This window comes from Oncorhynchus mykiss, chromosome 17, assembly GCF_013265735.2.
Source record: "Oncorhynchus mykiss isolate Arlee chromosome 17, USDA_OmykA_1.1, whole genome shotgun sequence".
NCBI classification, from domain to species: Eukaryota; Metazoa; Chordata; class Actinopteri; order Salmoniformes; family Salmonidae; genus Oncorhynchus; species Oncorhynchus mykiss.
In genome coordinates, this window is record NC_048581.1 from 90,569,245 (window position 1) to 90,592,660 (window position 23,416).

Here is a 23,416-nt window from a genome sequence, read left to right on the forward strand (position 1 = left end):
CATTTTTTCCTTTAAGCAATGGCTTTTTTCTGGCCACTCTTCTTTAAAGCCCAGCTCTGTGGAGTGTAGGGCTTAAAGTGGTCCTATGGACAGATACTCCAATCTCCGCTGTGGAGCTTTGCAGCTCCTTCAGGGTTATCTTTGGTCTCTTTGTTGCCTCTCTGATTAATGCCCTCCTTGCCTGGTCCATAAGTTTTGGTGGGCGGCCCTCTCTTGGTAGGTTTGTTGTGGTGCCATATCCTTTCCATTTTTAATAATGGATTTAAATGGTGCTCAGTGGGATGTTGAAAGTTTCAGATATTTTTTTATAACCCAACCCTGATCTGTACTTCTCCACAATTTTGTCTCTGACCTGTTTGGCGAGCTCCTTGGTCTTCATGGTGACTCTTGCTTGGTGGTGCCCCTTGCTTAGTGGTGTTGCAAACTCTGGGGTCTTTCAGAACAAGTGTGTGTGTGTATACTGAGATCATGTGACAGATCATGTGACACTTAAATAAAGTCCACCGGTGTGCAATCTATCTAATGATGTGACTTCTGAAGGTAATTGGTTGATCTCATTTAGGAGCTTCATAGCAAAGGGGGGTGAAAACACTTTTCCGGTTTTTATTTTATTTTTATTTTTTAGACAATACATTTTTTTTCATTTCCCTTCACCAATGTGGACTATTTTGTGTATGTTCATTACATGAAATCCTTATAAAAATCCATTTAAAATACAGGTTGCAATGCAACAAAATAGGAAAAATGCCAAGCTGGATGCGTACTTTTGGAAGGCACAGTGTGTATAACTATTGTCATAAAGAATTACATTTAGAGGCTGATAAGGCTGGTGGAACCCATCAAAACCTAAACATTTTTAATTTCTGGTAGAACTGTTATTAAATAGAGGTTTGTAGAAAAAAAACGTTAGAAGATAAAAGGGTTCTAGGCAGAACCCTTCATAGAGGGTAAGTAGGTAGGATCATCTGGGATGGTAAGTAGGGATGATCATCTGGGACGTCTGGGATGGTAAGTAGGGATGATCATCTGGGACGTCTCGGATGGTAAGTAGGGATGATCATCTGGAACGTCTGGGATGGTAAGTAGGGATGATCATCTGGGACGTCTGGTATGGTAAATAGGGATGATCATCTGGGATGGTAAGTAGGGATGATCATCTGGGATGGTAAGTAGGTAGGATCATCTGGGACGTCTGGGATGGTAAGTAGGTAGGATCATCTGGGATGGTAAGTAGGTAGGATCATCTGGGATGGTAAGTAGATAGGATCATCTGGGATGGTAAGTAGGTAGTATCATCTGGGACGGTAAGTAGGTAGGATCATCTGGGATGGTAAGTAGGTAGGATCATCTGGGACGGAAAAGTAGGTAGGATCATCTGGGATGGTAAGTAGGTAGGATCATCTGGGACGTCTGGGATGGTAAGTAGGTAGGATTATCTGGGACGGAAAAGTAGGTAGGATCATCTGGGATGGTAAGTGGGTAGGATCATCTGGGACGGTAAGTAGGTTGGATTATCTGGGATGGTAAGTAGGTAGGATCATCTGGGACGGTAAGTAGGTAGGATCATCTGGGATGGTAAGTAGGTAGGATCATCTGGGACGGAAAAGTAGGTAGGATCATCTGGGATGGTAAGTAGGTAGTATCATCTGGGACGGTAAGTAGGTAGGATCATCTGGGATGGTAAGTAGGTAGGATCATCTGGGACGTCTGGGATGGTAAGTAGGATCATCTGGGATGTACCTGTAAGTATGGTTTAGGGAGGGGGTGTTTATTGTGAGTATTATATTTTCTCCTGGTGAGGAAACATGCTGAAATGTTCCCCCTCTCCACTCTCTCTTCATGAATGAATCATTAGAAGAAAAAAAAAGTGATTTCAGGCTGACAGTAAGTGTCCTCTGGGTCTTTATGTAAAGAGCTTCTCGTACCAAGGTCACGATAAAACCTCGTCCCACAATTAAGAGTAACCCTCTATTTTATTTCCCCCTAACGATACTTAGTAATGAAGTAGGAAGGGGAGGACATACGTTGTCTATTTGCCTGTCTAATAATCTATTCTTGCTGTGTTTTCCCCGTCCAGCCAGAGTACAGAGAAGGCCCCTTTAATAGATGTGTTATCTAGTGCCAGACTGGCTTCAAACAGTATCCGTTGGTGGGTTTCCACACAGGGGTTCTAACAGTATCTGTTTTCTAATTCTAATACTTCATCTGGGCTAGACTGAGCTGGCCGGGTCGAAATGGATCCAATGGAATAGTCCAAAAAAGTGCAAACATCCGGCACTACAAGTTGTGCTCGGTCAGATACGATTTGAACCCATGTCGGATGGCTACAGAAAAGAGTGGCTCCAGTGCTCAGTGAGAAATTTAAAAAGGTTGTATAGTAACAGCTATGCATAGAGCAGAGGGGTGTGAATAATCACAGGTTTTGTCTAGGTAAAGGTTGTATAGTAACAGCTGTGTGTAGAGCAGAGGGCTGTGACTAATCAGTTTGTCTAGGTAAAGGTTGTATAGTAACAGCTGTGTATAGAGCAGAGGGCTGCATCTGATCCATTTGTTCCTCCACCCTCCCCTCATCACAGTACCTATTTACATCCAAATGTAATACAAAAAAAAACATACATTTTTCACAAAATCGCCCATATTGCATGCCCTTCTGAATAGATCTAGAGATAAGCCTAACAAGGATTGTTTTTGAAAGTAGCAAGAAGGTAACCAAGAAAGTAGTATTGATCGGGACATAACGATCGTACATTCCTTCAGGAACATGTTATTCCCTGTAGGAGCAGTAGCCAACGATCTGGATTACAGCCCAGAGACTAACCATCCCAGTAGAGCTCTGAGTTTGATTAGCTGTTATATACAGCCACAATACCTATGGTCTATTGGCTAGCCAGTCAAAACGACTGGAAAGTTTGTTTTCAGAGTGAGAAGGAGGATGTTTAGGAGGTCTAACTAGGGAGAGGTCGGGACTAAGTGTTTGTTTTTTTTTTGTTCTCAAAGTAAATTATGCGGTACCCGATAGATATTCAGCATAGCAACCTACAAAACAAACTCATAGTGTCTCCGGGACAAAACAAAAGAGGATGGATCATAATGGATATTGTTTTGTGGGCATTACAGCCCAAGACTAACCACCCAAAAACGGCTACCAGAGGTTCTAGGGGATGCAAGCAAACAATCAATAGTCCTCCTTTCAGGGTCTAAGAGAAAAGGTGAAAAGACAATGTAATCTCGTCATTCATTTCCTATTCACAACAATCATTGGAAAGGTGAAAAGACAAAACCTATCATCCCATATTCACAACACTCATTCAGAATTCAATCATTTTTTGGAAAACAAAATCAAATCCTTCTTTGTACAAAAGGGTGCAATAATGCTTATTAATTAAGAACACTCTATCCTGTGGAATTGGATTTTAAATGATGCCTTTGATTCCCCCCCCCCCCCCCCCCTTCAGTGTTCTAGAATCTATTGTTTTTCTGTTGTCATTCCGTCTCGCTCTGTATCTGATGGATAGATAATTTTCATTCTCTGATTCCATGGCCTCCAACCACTGCTGGTTGTCATAGAACCCACTGTGACAACGCCACAATCAACTCAGGGGCTGAGAGAGAGAGAGAGAGAGAGAGAGAGAGAGAGAGAGAGAGAGAGAGAGAGAGAGAGAGAGAGAGAGAGAGAGAGAGAGAGAGAGAGAGAGAGAGAGAGAGAGAGAGAGAGAGAGAGAGAGAGAGAGAGAGAGAGAGATGACAGTACATTACTAAGCAGTAAAAGCCATGCCTTAGGTAAGGCATTTATACTGACCAAAAATATTAACGCGACTTGCAACGATTGTACAGAGTTACAGTTCATATTAGGTAATCATTCAATTGAAAGAAAATAATTAGGCCCTAATCTATGGATTTTGGTCACAGATACCTTTAAAAAAAAGGTAGGGGCATATATCAATCAACAAGTCAGTATCTGGTGTGACAACCTTTTCCCTCATGCAGCGCGGCACATCTCCTTGGCATAATGCCGTACATTATCATGCTGAAACATGAGGTAATGGCGGCGGTTGAATGGCAAAACAAAACAAGGATCGCGTCACTGCATCTATTGGTATTCCCATTTCCATAGATAAAATGCAAATGTGTTCGTTGTTTCGTAGCTTATGCCTGCCCATCCCATAACCCCAACACCACCGTGGGGCACTCTGTTCACAATGTTGACATCAGCAAACCGCCCACTCACACAACGCCAGAGAGGTTGTCTGCGGTTGTGAGGCTAGATGGACGTACAGCCAAATAATTCTAAAACAATGTTGGTGGAGAAATTAACATTAAATTCTACGGCAACAGCTGTGGTAGACATCCCTGTAGTCAGCATGCCAATTGCACGATCGTTCAAAACTTGAGACATCTGTGGCATTGTGTTGTGTGAAAAAAAAGTGGCCTTTTACAATCCCCAGCACAAGGTGCACCTGTGTAATGATCATGCTGTTTAATCAGCTTCTTGATATGCCACACCTGTAAGGTGGATGGATTATCTTGGCAAAGGAGAAATGTTCACGAACAGGGATGGGCGTAATAGATCTTTTATTTCAGTTCATGAAACATTGGACCAACCCTTTACATGTTGCATTTATTTAGCCAAATTTATTTTGTTCAGTGTAGCTTCTTCATGTTAAAGGGAATGATAGAAAGCAGAGTAGTTGTTTGTGTTTTGACATTGCATGCTGTATTTAAGACTTGAAAATGAAATGTATTACTGTATAACTCTTACATATGAGTCATTGCTGGTTTCAACAACACTCTTCAATCTTCCAAAGCGCTTATATTGGAGAATAAGGGCTAAAATCTAAAAACTTCACAATGCAATTATTATTAATCATCAGAATAAAGCCAAACTGAACTTGAGAACCAACTTCTCTGGTTGAAAATGACATACGTTTCATCGATATTAATCAGAAACATTTATTCCAGTGTCACAATGTACTACAAAGCATTCAGAGAATGCAGCTGAATAACGATTGCTTTTTAGTTATTTTTATGAAATAGTTTTTTTACGAAATAGTTTTAATCTAAAGTTTTAATCAAAGTGAAGTTTTCGAGAGCTACGAGAGCTACGAATTCCGCTACGCAGTTAACTTTTACTGTTGGGAACGCAAGTTTGTCTCCCGGTATTCCGCTAAAACAGCCTAATAGTTAGCTGCTAGCCGATATGCTAACTGAGCAGGCTAACGTTAGCAGTGTTAGCAGTGCTAGCAGTGCTACCCGGTGCTTTTATCCATGATTGGGCACAAATGTGATAGGTTCAAGATGATATCCATGCAACAGGAGGGGAAAAAAAAACGATTGAACTGATTAACGGGCAGGGTTTGCACCACCATCAAGCAGTTTAGGGGAAGAGATTCTCAAGTCGATAGCTAACTGAGCAGGCTAACGTTAGCAGTGCTAGCATACAGGTTGCGGGAAAAGCAGGACATTTTTTCTAAATACACCAACATTGCTGTTGCTCAGGGAAAACCCATTTGAATTTGCCAGATGGTGTGGATCTGTACCAATCCACTGGACAGATGGTAAGATGCTCAACTCAGCCCGTGGGAGACTGGACTCTGGCAAGGCGTAGGTCAGGAGGGAGGCAGTCTGGCCGGCCTCCACTCATCCTAGAAGACCGACCCAGCGATCAAATAGCCTTTCTCTGCTGGTGACGGACCTTCTGGACCCCGGGAGTAAGCGCTGATCCCGAGAGTGAAACGACACCCTGCACAGGGAAGGGAATACTTATCTCTGGCCCCCTCCTTTTATTTACCTAGGCAAGTCAGTTAAGAACAAATTATTATTTTCAATGACGGCCTAGGAACAGTGGGTTAACTGCCTTGTTCAGGGGCAAAATGACAGATTGTGTACCTTGTCAGCGCGGGGGTTTGAACTTGCAAATTTCTGGTTACTAGTCCAACGCTCTAACCACTAGGCTACCCTGCCGCCCATCCTGTGATATCAAAGGGATTCGGAATGTTTCAGCCGCCTCATTGGCCTAAATGTTTACTTTAAAGGAACTTTGCAACATCAATAATTTCTCCTTTTGTGACAATTTTGTCTTGCTGTGGGAGCAGCCAGCACTCTTTAAAAGAGACATGATTCACCCTAACCACAGGGGCTCCAGCAACATTGCCAACTGTTTTCGAGCCTGACGGCCTGGGTCTATTAGTGCTCCTGTCCTACTTGTCATAAATAGCAAGAGAGGACATGGAAATAATATAATCTCCCAAAGAAATGGTAGTCTGGTCAATATAAGTAACCTAAATTGTGAAAGAATGTGACTAAACAAAACATAAAGAAGAATAAACTGGACTATGAAACAAAGATAAATTATATAAAGGATAGGGTAAAAAGCTTTGGAGCACCTTAAATTAAATGTGATGCAAAAAAAGGTAAACTCAGCTCCATCCTTCATTGAATCAGATGTGTCACTCATCATGAAACCCTCTGATATTGCCAACTAATTTTACACATTTGTCATTGGAAAGGTTAGCTAATTTACAACAAACGTTCAACCTTCCTTACCTAAATTATGAAAGACAAGCAATGTCATTTTTTGAATTCGGTAAAGGGAATGTGGAAGAGGCGAAAAAAAAACATTATTGTCTATCAATAATGGCAAACCACCTGGTACTAAAACATGGATGGACATTACTGAGGAGGGTTTCAGACTATATTGCCACTCCTGTTTGCCATTTCTGCAATCTATGGAAAGCAAAAGTAATTCCAGAAACCAATATTAGCAAAGTACCCTTTACTGGTTCAAACAGCCGACCAATCAGCTTTCTACCAACCCTTAGTAAACGTTTGGAAATAATTGTGTTTGGCCAGATACAATGCTATTTCGCAGTAAACAAATTAACAACTGACTTTCAGCATACTTATGGAGAAGGAAATTCCAAATTTGATTGATGATTGGCTGAAAGAAACTGATAATGAGATGGATTGTGGGAGATGTTTTGTTAGAGTTCAGTGCTGTTATGCACGTGAGTGAGGACCCAAAAGCGGTTTAACAAAAACAGAGTCCTTTAATGTCAAAACACAGGTAAGACATAGATCCTCTTCAAATGTATATGATGGCAAAATAAACAACCCGCAGAGATGGCGACAAATGAAACATAAAGTCCTTCTGAATATCACAGAAGAGTTCCCCTTCTAGCAGCAGAGGAGAATAGCTGGGTTGTAGAGGACAGAGGTACCTGATCACACGTAGCCTCAGATGAACAGGCAGATTCCGACAGGACAGGACAAGGTTGAAGCAAACAAGACGATAGTTTGGTTCTGGCATGAGAAACTCAAACGAGAATCTGACAAAGACAGAAGCAGGAACAGAGAGAGAAATAGAGACCTAATCAGAGGGAAAAAAGGGAACAGGTGGGAAAAGGGTGAACGAGGTAGTTAGAGAAGATGAGGAGCAGCTGGGGGAAGGAGGGGAAGAGAAGGTAACCTAATACGACCAGCAGAGGGAGACGGAGTGAAGAGAAAGAACAGGAACAAGACATAATGACAATACATAACAAGTGCAGCTCTTGACATTATAATTCATTGTGTGCTACTGAATAAAAACACATACATACACAGTGGGGAGAACAAGTATTTGATACACTGACGATTTTGCAGGTTTTCCTACTTACAAAGCATGTAGAGGGCTGTAATTTTTATCATAGGTACACTTCAACTGTGAGAGACGGAATCCAGAAAATCACAGAAAATCACATTGTATGATTTTTAAGTAATTAATTTGCATTTTATTAAATAAATAAGTAATCCTAAATATAGAAAAAGCTAAAAGCATAAAAAAAAAATATATGTATTTATATTTAACTAGGCAAGTCAGTTAAAACAAATTCTTATTTACAATGACGGCCTACCAAAAGGGAGACGCCCTCCTGCGTGGATGGGGCAGGGATTAAAAATAAAAATAAATGAAATATAAATATAGGACAAAACACACATCATTACAAGAGAGACAACACTACATAAAGAGAGACCTAAGACAACAACATAGCATCACATGACAACACAGCATGGTAGCAACACAACAAGACAACAACATGGCAGCAGCACAAAACAGGGTACAAACATTGTTGGGCACAGACCACAGTAAAGGGCAGGAAGGTAGAGACAACAATACATCACACATAGCAGCCATAACTGTCAGTAAGAGTGTCCATGATTGAATCTTTGAATGAAGAGATTTAAATGAAGAGTATTTGTGACAAATCATTCACTAAAACCTAAACCTCAACTAAATATTGTAATGAATAATGTGGCAATTGAGCAAGTTGAGGAGACTAAACTTCTTGGGGTAACCTCTTAATTGTAAACTGAAATGGCCGAAACATATTGATGCAACGTAGCCTAAATGGGGAAAGGTCTGTACATAAGGCCTGTCCTTACAAGCCTTAGTTTTATCACACCTGAACACAGGGGAATTACAGTTGGCCCAGAACCGGCTGGCCCTCAAATATACAGGGACAGCTAATATTATTAAAATCTATTCTGCCTCAAAGTAGAGAAGAGATTGACTGCAAAGACTACTTGTCTTTGTGAGAGGTGTTGAAAGAAAGCGCCAAACTGTCTGTCCAAATTACTAGCACACATCTCAGACACCGATTCATACCCCACAAGACTTGCCACCAGAACTGCTTATTCTTCACCCTGCGGTCCAACTCATCCCAAACCATCTCAATTGGGTGTAATCTTATAAACGTAGGATGAAACATAGCAACGGAGCACTTTCACATCGTTTTGGTGGATGCTAGCTTGTAACAAATGACTTCAGGCTTTTCACAGCACTATTTTACAAGTATCTGCATTATTAAAACCCTCCCCTGTTCAGATTTTTTTTAATGAATTACAAACTAGCTGTCATGACTTCTACCGAAGTCGAAGCCTCTCCTTGTTCGGGGTGGTGCTCGGCGGTCGACGTCACCGGTCTTCTAGCCATCATTGATCCATTTTTCAATTTCCATTGGTTTTGTCTTGTCTTCCCACACACCTGGTTTCAATCCCATTCATTACCTGTTGAGTATTTAACCCTCTGTTTCCCCTCATGTCTTTGTCAGAGATTGTTTGTTATTCAGTGTTGTGTTGGTTTTTGTATTGGTGCGCGACGGGGTCCTCGTACCCACTTTATTTTACTGTTACATTTAGTGTTTGAAGTATGTTTAGTTTATTCGTTATTAAATACTCCATTTCAGTCTGTTTGATTCTCCTGCGACTGACTTTTGATGTCTTTTGAATCAAGGTACAATAGGCTATTCAATCCAATGTTTTTCCTGTTTGCCCAAAGTTTGTCAAAGTTATTGTAGCATATCATCTACGAAAAAACTAAACGTGTACCTCAGGCCACACATGTTTCCAAACCCATCACACATAGACACACTGACTACACCTTAGCTGGCAGCTAGCTAGCTTAGCTTTCTACTGTATCGATAGATTCCTGTGAGAGAGAAATCTCGATTTTAAACAGTAATGATTTTGTGATGGGAGCTGGTTCAGACGATCAGTGGCATCTAGTGCTCATTGGCATTGGGGTAAAGTAATTAAGTAAAAATAATTGAAAGAGCTATTTAAGTAGGTTTTTAGAGTATCTGTACTTTACTTTAGTCTTTATATATTTGACAACTTTTACTTCACTTTTGATACTTAAGTATATTTTTAGCAATTACATTTACTTTTGATACGTGAGTACATTTAAAACAAAATACTTTTAGACTTTTACTCAAGTATGATTATACTGGGCAACTTTCACTTTTACTTGAGTCATTTTCTATTAATGTATCTTTACTTTTACTCAAGTATGACAATTGGGTACTTTTTACACCACTGCTCATTGGCAAGAACACTGGTTTCATGGACCTCTCCAAGGAAAATGTCAGCTCCAAAAGGAGCAAACAAAAAGAAAGGAAACATAGAGATGACATCATAGTTCCTTGATAGCCAGGATATCCGCATAGAAACGCTGCGTGTAACGTGTAACGCGTGTATGTTTTCTTTAGAGTAATACCTGAAAATTCCTGTTATTTATTGCAACAGTATAAGGAAAAAAATTCTGAGGTATTCAAGACAGAGTGAGTAGTCGGCTTCATCAGGAATAGAAATAGAAAAACAGGCATTAAAAGCATGTTTTAAATAATATATTTTCTGATTTAGGGAATTTCAACAAAAAAGTTCACTGCAGTAATACACTTCTCCAAGGAACATGTGTGGCTCCAAGGAACATGGTGTGGCTCCAAGGAACATGTGTGGCTCCAAGGAACATGTGTGGCTCCAAGGAACATGTGTGGCTCCAAGGAACATGGTGTGGCTCCAAGGAAGAAGAGGTGTGTTGGTTGTTTGCCAGCAAATGGGTCCTACAAGAACATTCAGGTAATCGTCCACTATTGTCAACAACTTTGCCGATGTCCACACAAAGCTGCTCCCAGGACAGATCCCTGGATTTTAGAGGGCAGTCCTCTGTGTGGTGCCTTGATGCGTGATCGTGGTTAGTGTTATCCTAAATCTTGATACTTATATTTGTATCAAATGTCCGTCAGCTCAAGCCAAGTGGACGAGCGGAAAATGCTCTAATCAAAGCTAATTATTCACGTAATAACCACACGAATCAGATCCAAAGACGATGCTTGTGTTGTCAGATTTTCTTTAACATTTCTCATATTATTTTCTGCTTAGAGACTTTAGTTAATGGATGATTCTCTTATGTTAAAAATATAAAGTGTGGTGTACCGCATGGCAGCTCTCTAGGCCCTACTTTTTTCGATTTTCACTAATGACCTGCCACAGGCATTAAAACTTCTTCAGGCTAGGGTCCTTTTTTTTTCAATTTCCGCCTGACCGATGTGCCCAAAGTAAACTCCATGTTTTTCAGGCCCACAAGCCAGGATAAGCATATAATTGGTACCATCGGATAGAAAACACCTTGAAGTTTGTAGAAATGTTATAATAATGTATGAGACTATAACACAATTGATATGGTAGGAGAAAATCCAAAGAAAAACCAACCGGAATTTTAATTTTTTTGAGAGCCCATGCTCTTACAATGGAAAGCATAGGGTCATATTGTAATTCATATGGCTTCCACTAGATGTCAGTAGTCTGTGTTCAAGGTTTCAGGCTTGTAACTTGGATAATGAAGAAGAAGTATGAGTTTTAGTATGACGACACCAGTTTGGAAATCCGTGTTTGAGCGAGCGCCGAAGTGGACAAACACCTGCTAATATCGCTTTCCTATTGAACATACTCTTTCCGTATGAAATATTATAGTTTAATTACATTTTAGGGTACCTGATGAATAAATAGAAAAGTATTTTGACTTGTTGAAACAAAGTTTCGTTTTTCGGATTCCTTTCTCTTTGGGATTTTTGGAATATGTCGTGTGTGTGCGTGCGTGCGTGCGTGTGTGTATGAGTAAAAATAACAACACTCATGTTAATGGATTTCAAAGACTGTGTTTTGTATTAAGTAAATAGCTGTTTTTAATTATATTAAATAACTGTCTTTAAAAGTAAATGCAAACATTGATTGTGTTTTTCTCAAAAAACTGAAGCGAGTTACATGTATGTAACTTGTTATTTAGAGTAGACAGCTTTCTAATGAGACTAACATGATCTAACATTCTCCTTTATCCAGCATTCTATAAAACTATAAAATGTGTTGATTGAGCAAGTCACATATGTACTTGTGTGTGGACAAAGGATCCCTCCCAATGTGTTCTCTAATCTTCGTAAATCGTTTTAGAAAATGGTTGTTATCCTTGGGGTATTGAAAGGTATTGAAAACAAGGGTGGCAACCATTTCTACTCCTGTTTTTCAAGAAATAAAAAAATACTTGTAAAAACTAAATCTCTTTCTCTGAGCAATTGTATTAGTATAAATTATAATTCTCCCCCCCAAAATGTGCATCTTATATATCTCAGTATTTGTATTATTTATTGTATACCGTATGTTTTGCATGTCTTTATAAAAAAAGGTACAAATCATTATGGACCTGTCTGTATACAGTGAGCTCCAAAAAGTATTGGACTTTGACAATATGTTCTTGATTTGGCTCTATACTCCAGCACTTTGGATTTTAAATGATGCAATGTCTATGAGGTTAAAGTGCATACTGTCAGCTTTAATTTGAGGGTATTGTCATCCACATCGGGTGAACCATTTAGAAATTACAGCACATAGTCCCCTCATTTTTAGGAGACAAAAAAAATGAACTTGTACGGCAAAGTTTGTTAAAGTACAAAAATGTTAATTATTTGGTCCTATATTCACTAAGGCATAAATATCATACCTTCCAAAAATACTCCCCTCCACTCAATTCGGGTGGAGCCGAGCTGAAATCGGCTAGACAAACCGAACAAGTGTGCTCTCACATTCTCCCTTAAAAGACAGAGGAAAAAGTGGCACGAGAACTGTTGGAATATTTTGAGACGTCTTAGCCAGGCGTCTTAGCCTCAAAAAGGTCTGGATTAATCTAAGATAACTCAAGAAATCGGTCATTGATGTTGCAGTTTTTGCCAAGGACATCTTAGTTACACAATTTCACATCTAACTAAGATGTGTGGTGCAGTATTTCCCAATGAACAAATGTGCATGAAAACGAGTCGTCTCTTGTTGAATGACAACAAATACTTTACTGAATAATTCCTACTCTTGACCAAGGGGCGTTGACTTCAGTTCTGAACTTCTACTTGCCTCCAGAAAAACATCTGTGTGACCGAACAGCTGAAAAAACTTCACTGAATGATGGGTTGCCAGGTGTGCGTAATGAGTGTTGCAGGTGTGCATAATGATGGGATGCCAGGTGTGCGTAATGAGTGTTGCAGGTGTGCGTAATGATGGGTTGCCAGGTGTGCGTAATGAGTGTTACAGGTGTGCGTAATGATGGGTTGCCAGGTGTGCGCATTGAGTGTTGCCAGGTGTGCGTAAAGATGGGTTGCCAGGTGTGCGTAATGATGGGTTGCCAGGTGTGCGTAATGATGGGTTGCCAGGACAGGTGGTTAGTAAACCGGCGACGGGGGAGTAGACGGTGAACAAAAAATGAACAAAAACGTCACAAAATTTCAGCATAATTTTAGCACAACTTTTCCGAACGGCTTCGGCTGGGTAACATTTCAGACGCCTTTAAAGCTGGCAAGAGGTGGTTAGAATAGGACGGGAGGTCAAAAAAATATACATGTAAAGTCTGTCTAATTAATAGAGAGTCAGAGTCCCGAGTGTGGAAACAAATATAGTCAACAAAGCATGCAGGAGTCGTGAGGCAAATAGCAAAATAGCACAAGAAAGAAAAAAATAACCACTTGTCACTCAGTCACTCGCCCCAACAGTGCCTGTGTGCTGGAGGCGATTTGAAAGCTGGGTTGAGAGGCGGGAGTGTGGTAGCCCTTTTCTTCAGGACTTGTGAATACTGCTCTATTGTCATCAGTATTTCTGCCCGATCTCAGCCAGGTAAGTAATGACAAGCAGTAAAGGCCAGGGTGTTACAATTCCACTCTGCTGGAGCTGGGGTGCCTGCTTGCCTGCCTGCCTGCCTGCCTGCTTGCCTGCCTGCCTGCCTGCCTGCCTGCTTGCCTGCTTGCCTGCCTGCCTGCCTGTCTGCTTGCCTAGGCTCTGCATATCACCTTTAGTATACAGCTCCCAAATCACACCCTATTCCCTATATAGTGCACTACTTTTGACCAGAACCCACAGGGCCTTGGTCAAATGTAGTGCACTACACTGAGTATACCAAACACCTCCCTAATATTGAGTTGCCCACCCTCCCCTCCCCTCCACCCTTATGCCCTCAGAACCGCCACAATTTGTCAGGGCATGGACTGTACAAGGTGTGGAAAGTATTCCACAGGGATGCTGGACCATGTTGACACAGTTGTGTGAAGTTGGCTGGATGTCCTTTTTGAGGTGGTAGACCATTCTTGATACAGGAAACTGAGTGTGAGAAAAGAAACCCCATGCTGCTGTTTGTAGTTCTTGACACAAACCGGTGTGCCTGGCACCTACTACCAAAAACACTTAACATTTTTTTTGTCTTGCCCATTCACTTTCTGCATGGCGCACGTGTAACAACCCACGTCTCAAATGTCTCCAGGCTTAGAAATCCCTTCTACCACCTGTCTCCTCTCCTTCGTCTACACCGATTGAAGTGGGATCATAGCTTCAACTGGATTCACATGGTCTATCTAATGTGTTGTATAGTCAGTGTATGATACAGCGTGCCAGTCGGGTACAGATTAAGCAGGTAGTTTAGTTACAGTACCCTATTGTACAAAACAAAATGCATTTTCACTAGACTCAGCCCTTCAGCTGCATTGCAAATCCTTTTTTGGTTTGCCGGTGGAATTTGTAAAGGCACAATCGTTTTATTTTCTGAACCCTTTTCTGTTGCGCTTCGGGGTACATTTCTAACACCTATTTTCGGGAGCACTTAAGTCGTTTGTACACCAAAAGAATTTGGGAAATGTTAAATACAATGGAAAACAGGGGCGGTCTAAGAACAGAAATTGGCTCTGGTATTTTTAAGGCACTGGCCCATTTTTTTTTTTATTCTTTGAGGGACCCATTATAAGCCAGATAATGATAATTTCTATGCAAAAAAAAATAACAAGTTAAACTGGCACACTAGGTTAAAACTGGACTAGGCCATCTGGCATATTGTTTTTAAAATTGTTATTTATTTCACCTTTATTTAACCAGGTAGTCTAGTTGAGAACAAGGTCTCATTTACAACTGCAACCTGACCAAGAATAAAGCAAAGCAGTTTGACACAAACAACAACACAGAGTTACACATGGAAATAAACAAACATACAATCAATAATACAGTAGAAAAATCTATATACAGCATGTGGAAATGAGGTAGGATCAGAGAGGTAAGGCAATACATTTGCCCGAAATGCCAGAAGGCCGGTCCACCACTGATAATAATATTATCTATTGTACCACTGATAAAACAGATGGTTAAATTAAACTGGGTCTCTGACTACACTGTGATTGGATTGAACAAAAGGCAATCTCGCAGTCAGCTTCACAACACCTGTATTCCACATACACACCCAGGTGTTGTAGTTTTCCATTTCCTCAGACGTAATTGGTTTTAAGGCCAACTAGCAAGACAAGAGGAACAAAAAACACAGCCAGTGGTCAAGAAAGACAAACAACCACGATGATGACAAAAAGTCAGATAATCAAACATGGTTTATATAGAAATGAACTTACACCAGCAATTAATTGTAAAAAAAAATGTACCATCGCCATGCAGCCATATTATAGCTTATTATTTCTGATGATTTCATTAATTTCAGACACAAGCTGTATCCCAAAAAACACTATGTGCCCTGGTTCAAAGTAGTGCACTATAAAGGGAATGGGGTGGAAGTTTTGGACACAACCTTGGATAAGCCACAGCTGATCCTCTTATAGCTACAGAGGTTAAAGAGAGTCTAGATTGCCTTTAGCTAGCAAACAGACCAATTATAGCAACATCAGACTGTTCATGGCCTGGACATGGAATTTGAGATAAAACTGACACAAACAGCAATATGCCATATGTCTGAATGTCTCTATTGAGGCTAATAGCAAATGTAAGTTAATTTCTTATCCACTGTAGTTGAGGGAAATATGGTTATGCCGTGCTGCTTTAAAAGTTGATAAACTTGCTTTAGCTTTAGTTAAGAGACAATAAAATACCCTTTGAAAGATGTTATTTACGTCAGATTCATCATTCTTAAGTCTTAGACCCATCCGTCTTTTAAACCTCATCCCAACCACACGTCAACGCGTGTGAGTCAGCGTGGCAATGTCTTCCAGAAAGTCGTCCGCTAAATTCAGGGCAACAATGTTTTTTAGAGCTGTAGCAACACTTCTCCAGTTGTACAAAACTATATCTTTCCAAATATCTGCGGTTGCAAAGATGATCTATATAGTGACCAGGGAATTCCCCCCCAATCTATTATAGAAAGAACCCTGTGACATCACAGACCAATCATTAATGCTCACGGCATGTCCAACAACTCCATTATCTCAGCCAATCAGGACTAGCCAGGATGGATCCTGTCTTTCTCCCTGTATAGCTCAGTGCTTTTTCCTTAGCAAAACTCATCATTTACATTTTTTTATTCATGTTTATTAATGACCCCATAAAAGTTTGTAATTTAAGCAACATGTTCAAGAAGGCATTTCTGCAAAAAAATACTAAAACAATAATGGCCCTACTGTGAAGTAGGAAGTCCCGTCTAATGGCTTAGATAGTGTCACCGGTCACATATAAAATCAAAGGTTTTGTCTAATTTGCCAAGTCGTGGGTTGGCACATTGGTGCAACCAATGTTAAAGTGTGCAAGCAAATATGCCATCTGCCACCGGGTAACTTCCCCTCAGTGCTAAAATGAAAGTTCTCCAATATGACTTAATTGGCTGGTTACCCAGACACAGCTTAAACCTAGTCTTGGACAAAGAAACACTTTCAATGGAGAATATTACGTTTTTTAGTCCAGGACTAGACTTATTATTATAATAATGAATAAATAGGAAGCAATCTGAAATCAACCTTACCTTTTCTGCAGACTGAGCTGTCCCAAAGAAGATGGGAATGAAGGCTAGCCAGACGATACAGGTGGTATACATCGTGAATCCAATGGGCTTGGCCTCGTTAAAGTTCTCCGGGACGCCCCGCGTCTTGATGGCGTACACCGTGCACGTGACCATGAGTAGGATGCTATAACCCAGCGAGCATATAATCTGCAGATCCGTGATGTCACATTTCAACACTCCTCTAGCCTGGTCTGAGTTGAATGTTTTCTGTTCGTCGTAGTCGATGATGGTGTTAGGGGGATCCACACCGAACCAGACGAACACACCCAATAGCTGAGCGGAAATTAGGGAAGAGGTGATGGCCAGCTGAGAGGTCGGGCTGATCAGCCTGGGTGCCGTCACCGACGTCTTACCTTCTTCGAAGATTCGGTAGATCCGGTTGGTCTTGGTGAGTAACGCGGCGTAGCTGATGCACATGCCCAGACCCAGGAAGATCCGGCGGAACGAGCATATGGCGACGTCGGGCTTGGCGATCATGACGAAGGTGATAATGTAACAGAGGAAGATCCCGGTGAGGAGGACATAGCTCAGTTCACGGCCCGACGCACGGACAATGGGCGTGTCGTTGTAGCGGATGAAGGTTGCCATGACGAAGATGGTGGCGATGATGCCCAGCATGGCGAGGAAGACGGGGATCACTGCCCAAGGGGAGTGCCACTCCAGCTTCACGATGGGGATGGGCTGACATGCCGTCCTTTTAATAGATTGATTGATTTATTAAGTTTAATTTACTTTGACAATTTAGAAAATACACATACAGACGACAAGACGTCAAGCAGTATTGTACTGTAAAACTTTTTTTTGTATAATACTACTGTATCAAGGAGAGCATAAAAACGTTATAGAATTATCTAGGGTTGAACAATTCCTGAAACTTTCCCAATATTCCCAGGTCTTCCAGAAATCCCTGGGAATTTTGGGAACGTTTGTGTAATTTTGGCAAGTCTTAAAGTTATGTCTACAGTGTTCCTGTCTGTCACCTGTTGGGGTTGGGCATCATGCTGTAGGAGCACAGCTTGCAGGATGTTTCATCATACTGGTACTGGTAGCCATCACAGGGTTCACAGTGCCAGCAACACGGCATGCCTTTCACTGCCTTCTTCCTCTGTCCTGTCTTGCAGGGCTGACTGCACACAGAGCTGGGGATCTCTGCCTGTCCGTCCGGCCACTGCATATCCTCGATCTGGAACACAGGATGGATGCGGATTCGACAGGAGTAGAACAATGAAAATTACTTTTTTTTAAGAACAAGTCTTTTATACTTGATTTTATCCAGTCGGATTTGAGATTACATAACCCCACCATGCCGTGTAACATTTATGTTTTACTGACACATTTTTAAGACAAAAATAAACAATCCAATATCCTGCACTAGGAAGTAGCAGGCACAGCAAGAAGCCCTGGAGTGACTGCTGTGATTTCACAGTGCAGTGGACCCACAATGCAGTGGACCCTTAATCCCTCCCCCACCCCTAGAGCACTGGTTAGATGTCAATGTCATCACTCAGCATGTCACTCAGAGCAAATATGGATATTCTCAACTTCCTAGAAAGAGAGGCAGAAAAGCGAGCAGGTTGAGCAGGACTAGCAGGTTGAACAGGTTGAGCAGGACTAGCAGGTTAAGCAGGTTAAGCAGGTTGAACAGGACGAGCAGGTTAAGCAGGTTAAGCAGGTTGAACAGGACGAGCAGGTTAAGCAGGTGAAGCAGGTTGAGCAGGACTAGCAGGTTAAGCAGGATGAGCAGGACTAGCAGGTTAAGCAGGTGAAGCAGGTTGAGCAGGACTAGCAGGTTAAGCAGGTTGAGCAGGACTAGCAGGTTAAGCAGGTTAAGCAGGTTGAACAGGACGAGCAGGTTAAGCAGGTTAAGCAGGTTGAACAGGACGAGCAGGTTAAGCAGGTGAAGCAGGTTGAGCAGGACTAGCAGGTTGAGCAGGTTAAGCAGGTTGAGCAGGACTAGCAGGTTGAGCAGGTGAAGCAGGTTGAGCAGGACTAGCAGGTTAAGCAGGTTGAGCAGGACTAGCAGGTTAAGCAGGTTAAGCAGGTTAAGCAGGTTAAGCAGGTTGAGCAGGTTGAGCAGGTTAAGCAGGACTAGCAGGACGAGCAGGTTAAGCAGGTTAAGCAGGTTAAGCAGGTTGAGCAGGTTAAGCAGGACTAGCAGGACTAGCAGGTTAAGCAGGTTGAGCAGGACGAGCAGGTTAAGCAGGTTAAGCAGGACTAGCAGGTTAAGCAGGACTAGCAGGTTGAGCAGGTTGAGCAGGACGAGCAGGTTGAACAGGTTGAGCAGGTTAAGCAGGTCGAGCAGGTTAAGCAGAACTAGCAGAACTAGCAGGTTAAGCAGGTTGAGCAGGACTAGCAGGTTAAGCAGGTTAAGCAGGTTGAACAGGACGAGCAGGTTAAGCAGGTCGAGCAGGACTAGCAGGTTAAGCAGGCTGAGCAGGACGAGCAGGTTAAGCAGGTTAAGCAGGTTGAGCAGGACTAGCAGGTTGAGCAGGTTGAACAGGACGAGCAGGTTAAGCAGGACTAGCATTTTAAGCAGGTTGAGCAGGTTGAGCAGGTTGAGCAGGTTGAACAGGACTAGCAGGTTGAGCAGGTTGAGCAGGTTGAACAGGACTAGCAGGTTGAGCAGGTTGAACAGGTTAAACAGGTTGAGCAGGTTGAGCAGGTTGAACAGGTTGAACAGGACTAGCAGGTTGAACAGGTTAAGCAGGTTGAACAGGACGAGCAGGTTGAGCAGGTTGAACAGGTTGAACAGGTTGAGCAGGTTGAACAGGACGAGCAGGTTGAGCAGGTTGAGCAGGTTGAACAGGACTAGCAGGTTGAGCAGGTTGAGCAGGTTGAACAGGTTGAACAGGTTGAACAGGTTGAACAGGTTGAACAGGTTGAACAGGACGAGCAGGTTGAGCAGGTTGAACAGGACGAGCAGGTTGAACAGGTTGAACAGGTTGAACAGGTTGAACAGGTTGAACAGGACTAGCAGGTTGAGCAGGTTGAACAGGTTGAACAGGACTAGCAGGTTGAGCAGGTTGAGCAGGTTGAACAGGACTAGCAGGTTGAGCAGGTTGAGCAGGTTGAGCAGGTTGAGCAGGTTGAACAGGTTGAACAGGTTGAACAGGACTAGCAGGTTGAGCAGGTTGAACAGGTTGAACAGGACTAGCAGGTTGAGCAGGTTGAGCAGGTTGAACAGGACTAGCAGGTTGAGCAGGTTGAGCAGGTTGAACAGGTTGAGCAGGTTGAACAGGTTGAACAGGTTGAACAGGTTAAGCAGGTTGAACAGGTTGAGCAGGTTGAGCAGGTTGAACAGGTTGAACAGGACTAGCAGGTTGAGCAGGTTGAGCAGGTTAAGCAGGTTGAGCAGGTTGAACAGGTTGAACAGGTTAAGCAGGTTGAGCAGGTTGAACAGGTTGAACAGGACTAGCAGGTTGAGCAGGTTGAGCAGGTTAAGCAGGTTGAACAGGTTGAACAGGACTAGCAGGTTGAACAGGTTGAACAGGACTAGCAGGTTGAGCAGGTTGAACAGGACGAGCAGGTTGAGCAGGTTGAGCAGGTTAAGCAGGTTGAACAGGTTGAACAGGACGAGCAGGTTGAGCAGGTTGAACAGGACTAGCAGGTTGAGCAGGTTGAGCAGGTTGAACAGGTTGAGCAGGTTGAACAGGTTGAGCAGGTTGAACAGGTTGAGCAGGTAGCAGTGAACGAGGTGGAGAGGGCAGAACAGACTGAAAGTCACCCACCGCAGCAATGTTAGCCACAGGTTTACCCATTCTACAGGTAAATATAACCATGTCTGTTAATATTACAGTTGTAGTTGAAAGTTTACACACAATTTGTAATGATCCCAACCTAAGTGTATTTCAACCTCTCTACAAATTTCTTATTAACAAATTATAGTTTTTGCAAGTCGGTTAGGACATCTACTTTGTGCACGACACAAGTCATTTTTCCAACAATTGTTTACAGACAGATGATTTCACTTATAATTCACTGTATCACAATTCCAGTGGGTCAGAAATTTACATACACTAAGTTGACTGTGCCTTTAAACAGCTTGGGAAATTCCAGAAGATGATGTCATGGCTTTAGAAGCTTCTAATAGGCTAATTGACATCCTTTGAGTCAATTGGAGGTGTACATGTGGATGTATTTCAAGGTGGTGGTGGGTTTAGTACACAGTAGACTGTTTCACCTCAAGCTGCTCTACAGAGAGAAGAGGTGGGTTTAGCTGGAGACTGTTTCACCTCAAGCTGATCTATAGAGAGAAGAGGTGGGTTTAGCTGGAGACTGTTTCACCTCAAGCTGCTCTACAGAGAGAACAGAGGTGGGTTTACCTGGAGACTGTTTCACCTCAAGCTGATCTACAGAGAGAACAGAGGTGGGTTTAGCTGGAGACTGTTTCACCTCAAGCTGATCTACAGAGAGAACAGAGGTGGGTTTAGCTGGAGACTGTTTCACCTCAAGCTGATCTGTAGATTCTAATTAGTTTCATTTATTTGCACAAGGTGAAATACAGAGAGTGAAAAAGTTAAACATGGTTTACAAATAATTCCCAGGTGAGTTGAAAAATCCTATGAAATTACTATTAAATTAGTGTGTGAGTGTGTGAGTGAGAGCGAGAGGGAGGGTGTTTTTGGTACTGCGGGATTCTTTAATCAGTTTGACTCATTGAACAGGTCAGAGTGTATGTTTGAAGTTGGCGGGGTGATGAGAGGTGTTGGGTTTGCGCCAGACAAAGCGTTTTCCTTGGTGGCCAAAGACCTCAATTTAGTCTCATCTGACCAGAATACCTTCTTCCATATGTTTGGGGAGTCTCCCAAATACGTTTTGGCGAACACCAAACGTGTTTGCTCATTTTTTCATTTAAGCAATGGCTTTTTTTTCTGGCCACTCTTCCGTAAAGCCCAGCTCTGTGGAGTGTACGGCTTAAAGTGGTCCTATGGACAGATTCTCCAATCTCCGCTGTGGAGCTTTGCAGCTCCTTCAGGTTTATCTTTGGTCTCTTTGTTGCCTCTCTGATTAATGCCCTCATTGCCTGGTCTGTGAGTTTTGGTGGGCGGCCCTCACTTGGCAGGTTTGTTGTGGTGCCATATTCTTTCCATTTTTTTTATAAAGGATTTAATGGAGCTCAGTGGGATGTTCAAAGTTTCAGATATTTTTGTATAACCCAACCCTGATCTGTACTTCTACACAACTTTGTCCCTGACCTGTTTGGAGAGCTCCTTGGTCTTCATAGTGCTTCTTGCTTGGTGGTGCCTCTTGCTTAGTGGTGTTGCAGACTCTGGGGCCTTTCAGAACATGTGTGTGTATATATACTGAGATCATGTGACACTTAAATAAAGTCCACCTGTGTGCAATCTAACTAATTATGTTACCTCTGAAGGTAATTGGTTACACCAGATCTTATTTAGGGGCTTCACAGCAAAGGGGGTGAATACATATGCACTCACCACTTTTTTAGTAATTTTTTTTAATTTCACTTCACCAATTTGGACTATTTTGTGTATGTACATGTAATCCAAATAAAAATCCATTTAAATTACAGGTTGTAACCCAACAACATAGAAAAAATGCCAAGGGGGATGAATACTTTTGCAAGGCACTGTATCATGGCCTATAGCATGGTCAAATAAGGTTAATGTTTCCGGCATTTTCAGACTACTAAACAACTACTGATTTAGAACCATGGAGAGTTACCGCAAGTCACAAAGAAAACAGGTGCTTCCTCCACTATTCTACCACCATAGAGTACCACAGTATGAGTCATAATACCAGAGTGCCAAGTCGAGGTCCAAAAGGTTTCTTAACAGCTTCTACCCCCAAGCCAAAAAGACTCCAGCTAATCAAATGGCTGCCCAGACAATTCACACCCCCCCCCCCCCCCCCCCAAACCCTTCCTGCCTCTTTTGGAGAGGTTAGCACACAGTAGACGATTTATTGATAAAAGTCACCTTGTTTAAGAGATATATTTTATCAAAATGTCACACACCAGGGTAAGACTTCACAAAACACAGCCCTTATTCTTATTTCAAAATTCTCTATTGGGAAAATGAGTGGTGGAAAAAAAAACCCGATTAGAACCATTTCCCTGTTTGACTGCTAGGTTGTGTGGGTATTATGACACCTCCACTGTGAGGCTCATCTATGCTTAGTCTAACACAGTGACAACCACAGATAACAAAAATTATTTAGTCCAATCAATGTCATCTGAATATGATGTGGCTGTCCATGGTACTGGTGTGTGTGTGGGGGGGTTCGTGCAAGTAGAACAACATGTTGACTCACCCTACTTGTAGAGAAAAGCCAATGCCATCCTTTTCATGTTGACTAAATGGTTTATGACTTATTTTTTTGTTGTCCTAGGCTGCCTGGCTAAATCGCTTATTCACTAGCCAAATGTCCTTTCATGGGTAACGGTGCACCAGGTAGTTAACATTACCCTAACGTTACTACATCTAGCTACATGTTGAACTTCCATTCTCTCAGGCCAGGGGCACAATGTATTTTTATAAATGTATTGTTATTTTTGTAACATTTATTTAAGCTATGGCTGAATCAGAATCACCGTTATAATAATCATTGACCACTACGAAAAATGTAATAAAACCACAGGAGACTGAAAAGATTTGGCATGGGTCCTCAGATCCTCAAAAGGTTCTACACATGCACCATCGAGAGCATCCTGACCGGTTGCATCACTGCCTGGTATGGCAACTGCTCAGCCTCCGACCGCAAGGCACTACAGAGGGTAGTGCGTGCGGCCCAGTACATCACTGGGGCCAAGCTTCCTGCCATCCAGGACCTCTATACCAGGCGGTGTCAGGG

At 42.1% G+C, this 23,416-nt stretch overlaps 1 protein-coding gene and 1 long non-coding RNA gene across 2 annotated transcripts in view; one reads left to right on the forward strand and one right to left on the reverse strand.

Annotated features, from left to right (window-relative positions):
- Window positions 1-23,416, reverse strand: part of LOC110493301 (metabotropic glutamate receptor 7-like) — a 361,224-nt gene that overhangs the window by 64,174 nt on the left and 273,634 nt on the right. The window contains exons 8-9 of the mRNA XM_036950952.1: window positions 17,584-17,786; window positions 16,565-17,297 (exon numbers count right to left, since the gene is read on the reverse strand). Coding sequence (XP_036806847.1) covers window positions 16,565-17,297; window positions 17,584-17,786 — 936 coding nt within the window. The remainder of the gene's footprint in view (window positions 1-16,564; window positions 17,298-17,583; window positions 17,787-23,416) is intronic.
- Window positions 9,100-18,063, forward strand: LOC118940511. Its single transcript, XR_005037108.1, has 3 exons — window positions 9,100-9,268; window positions 10,177-10,392; window positions 17,725-18,063. It is a non-coding gene; the product is annotated as an uncharacterized LOC118940511 (long non-coding RNA).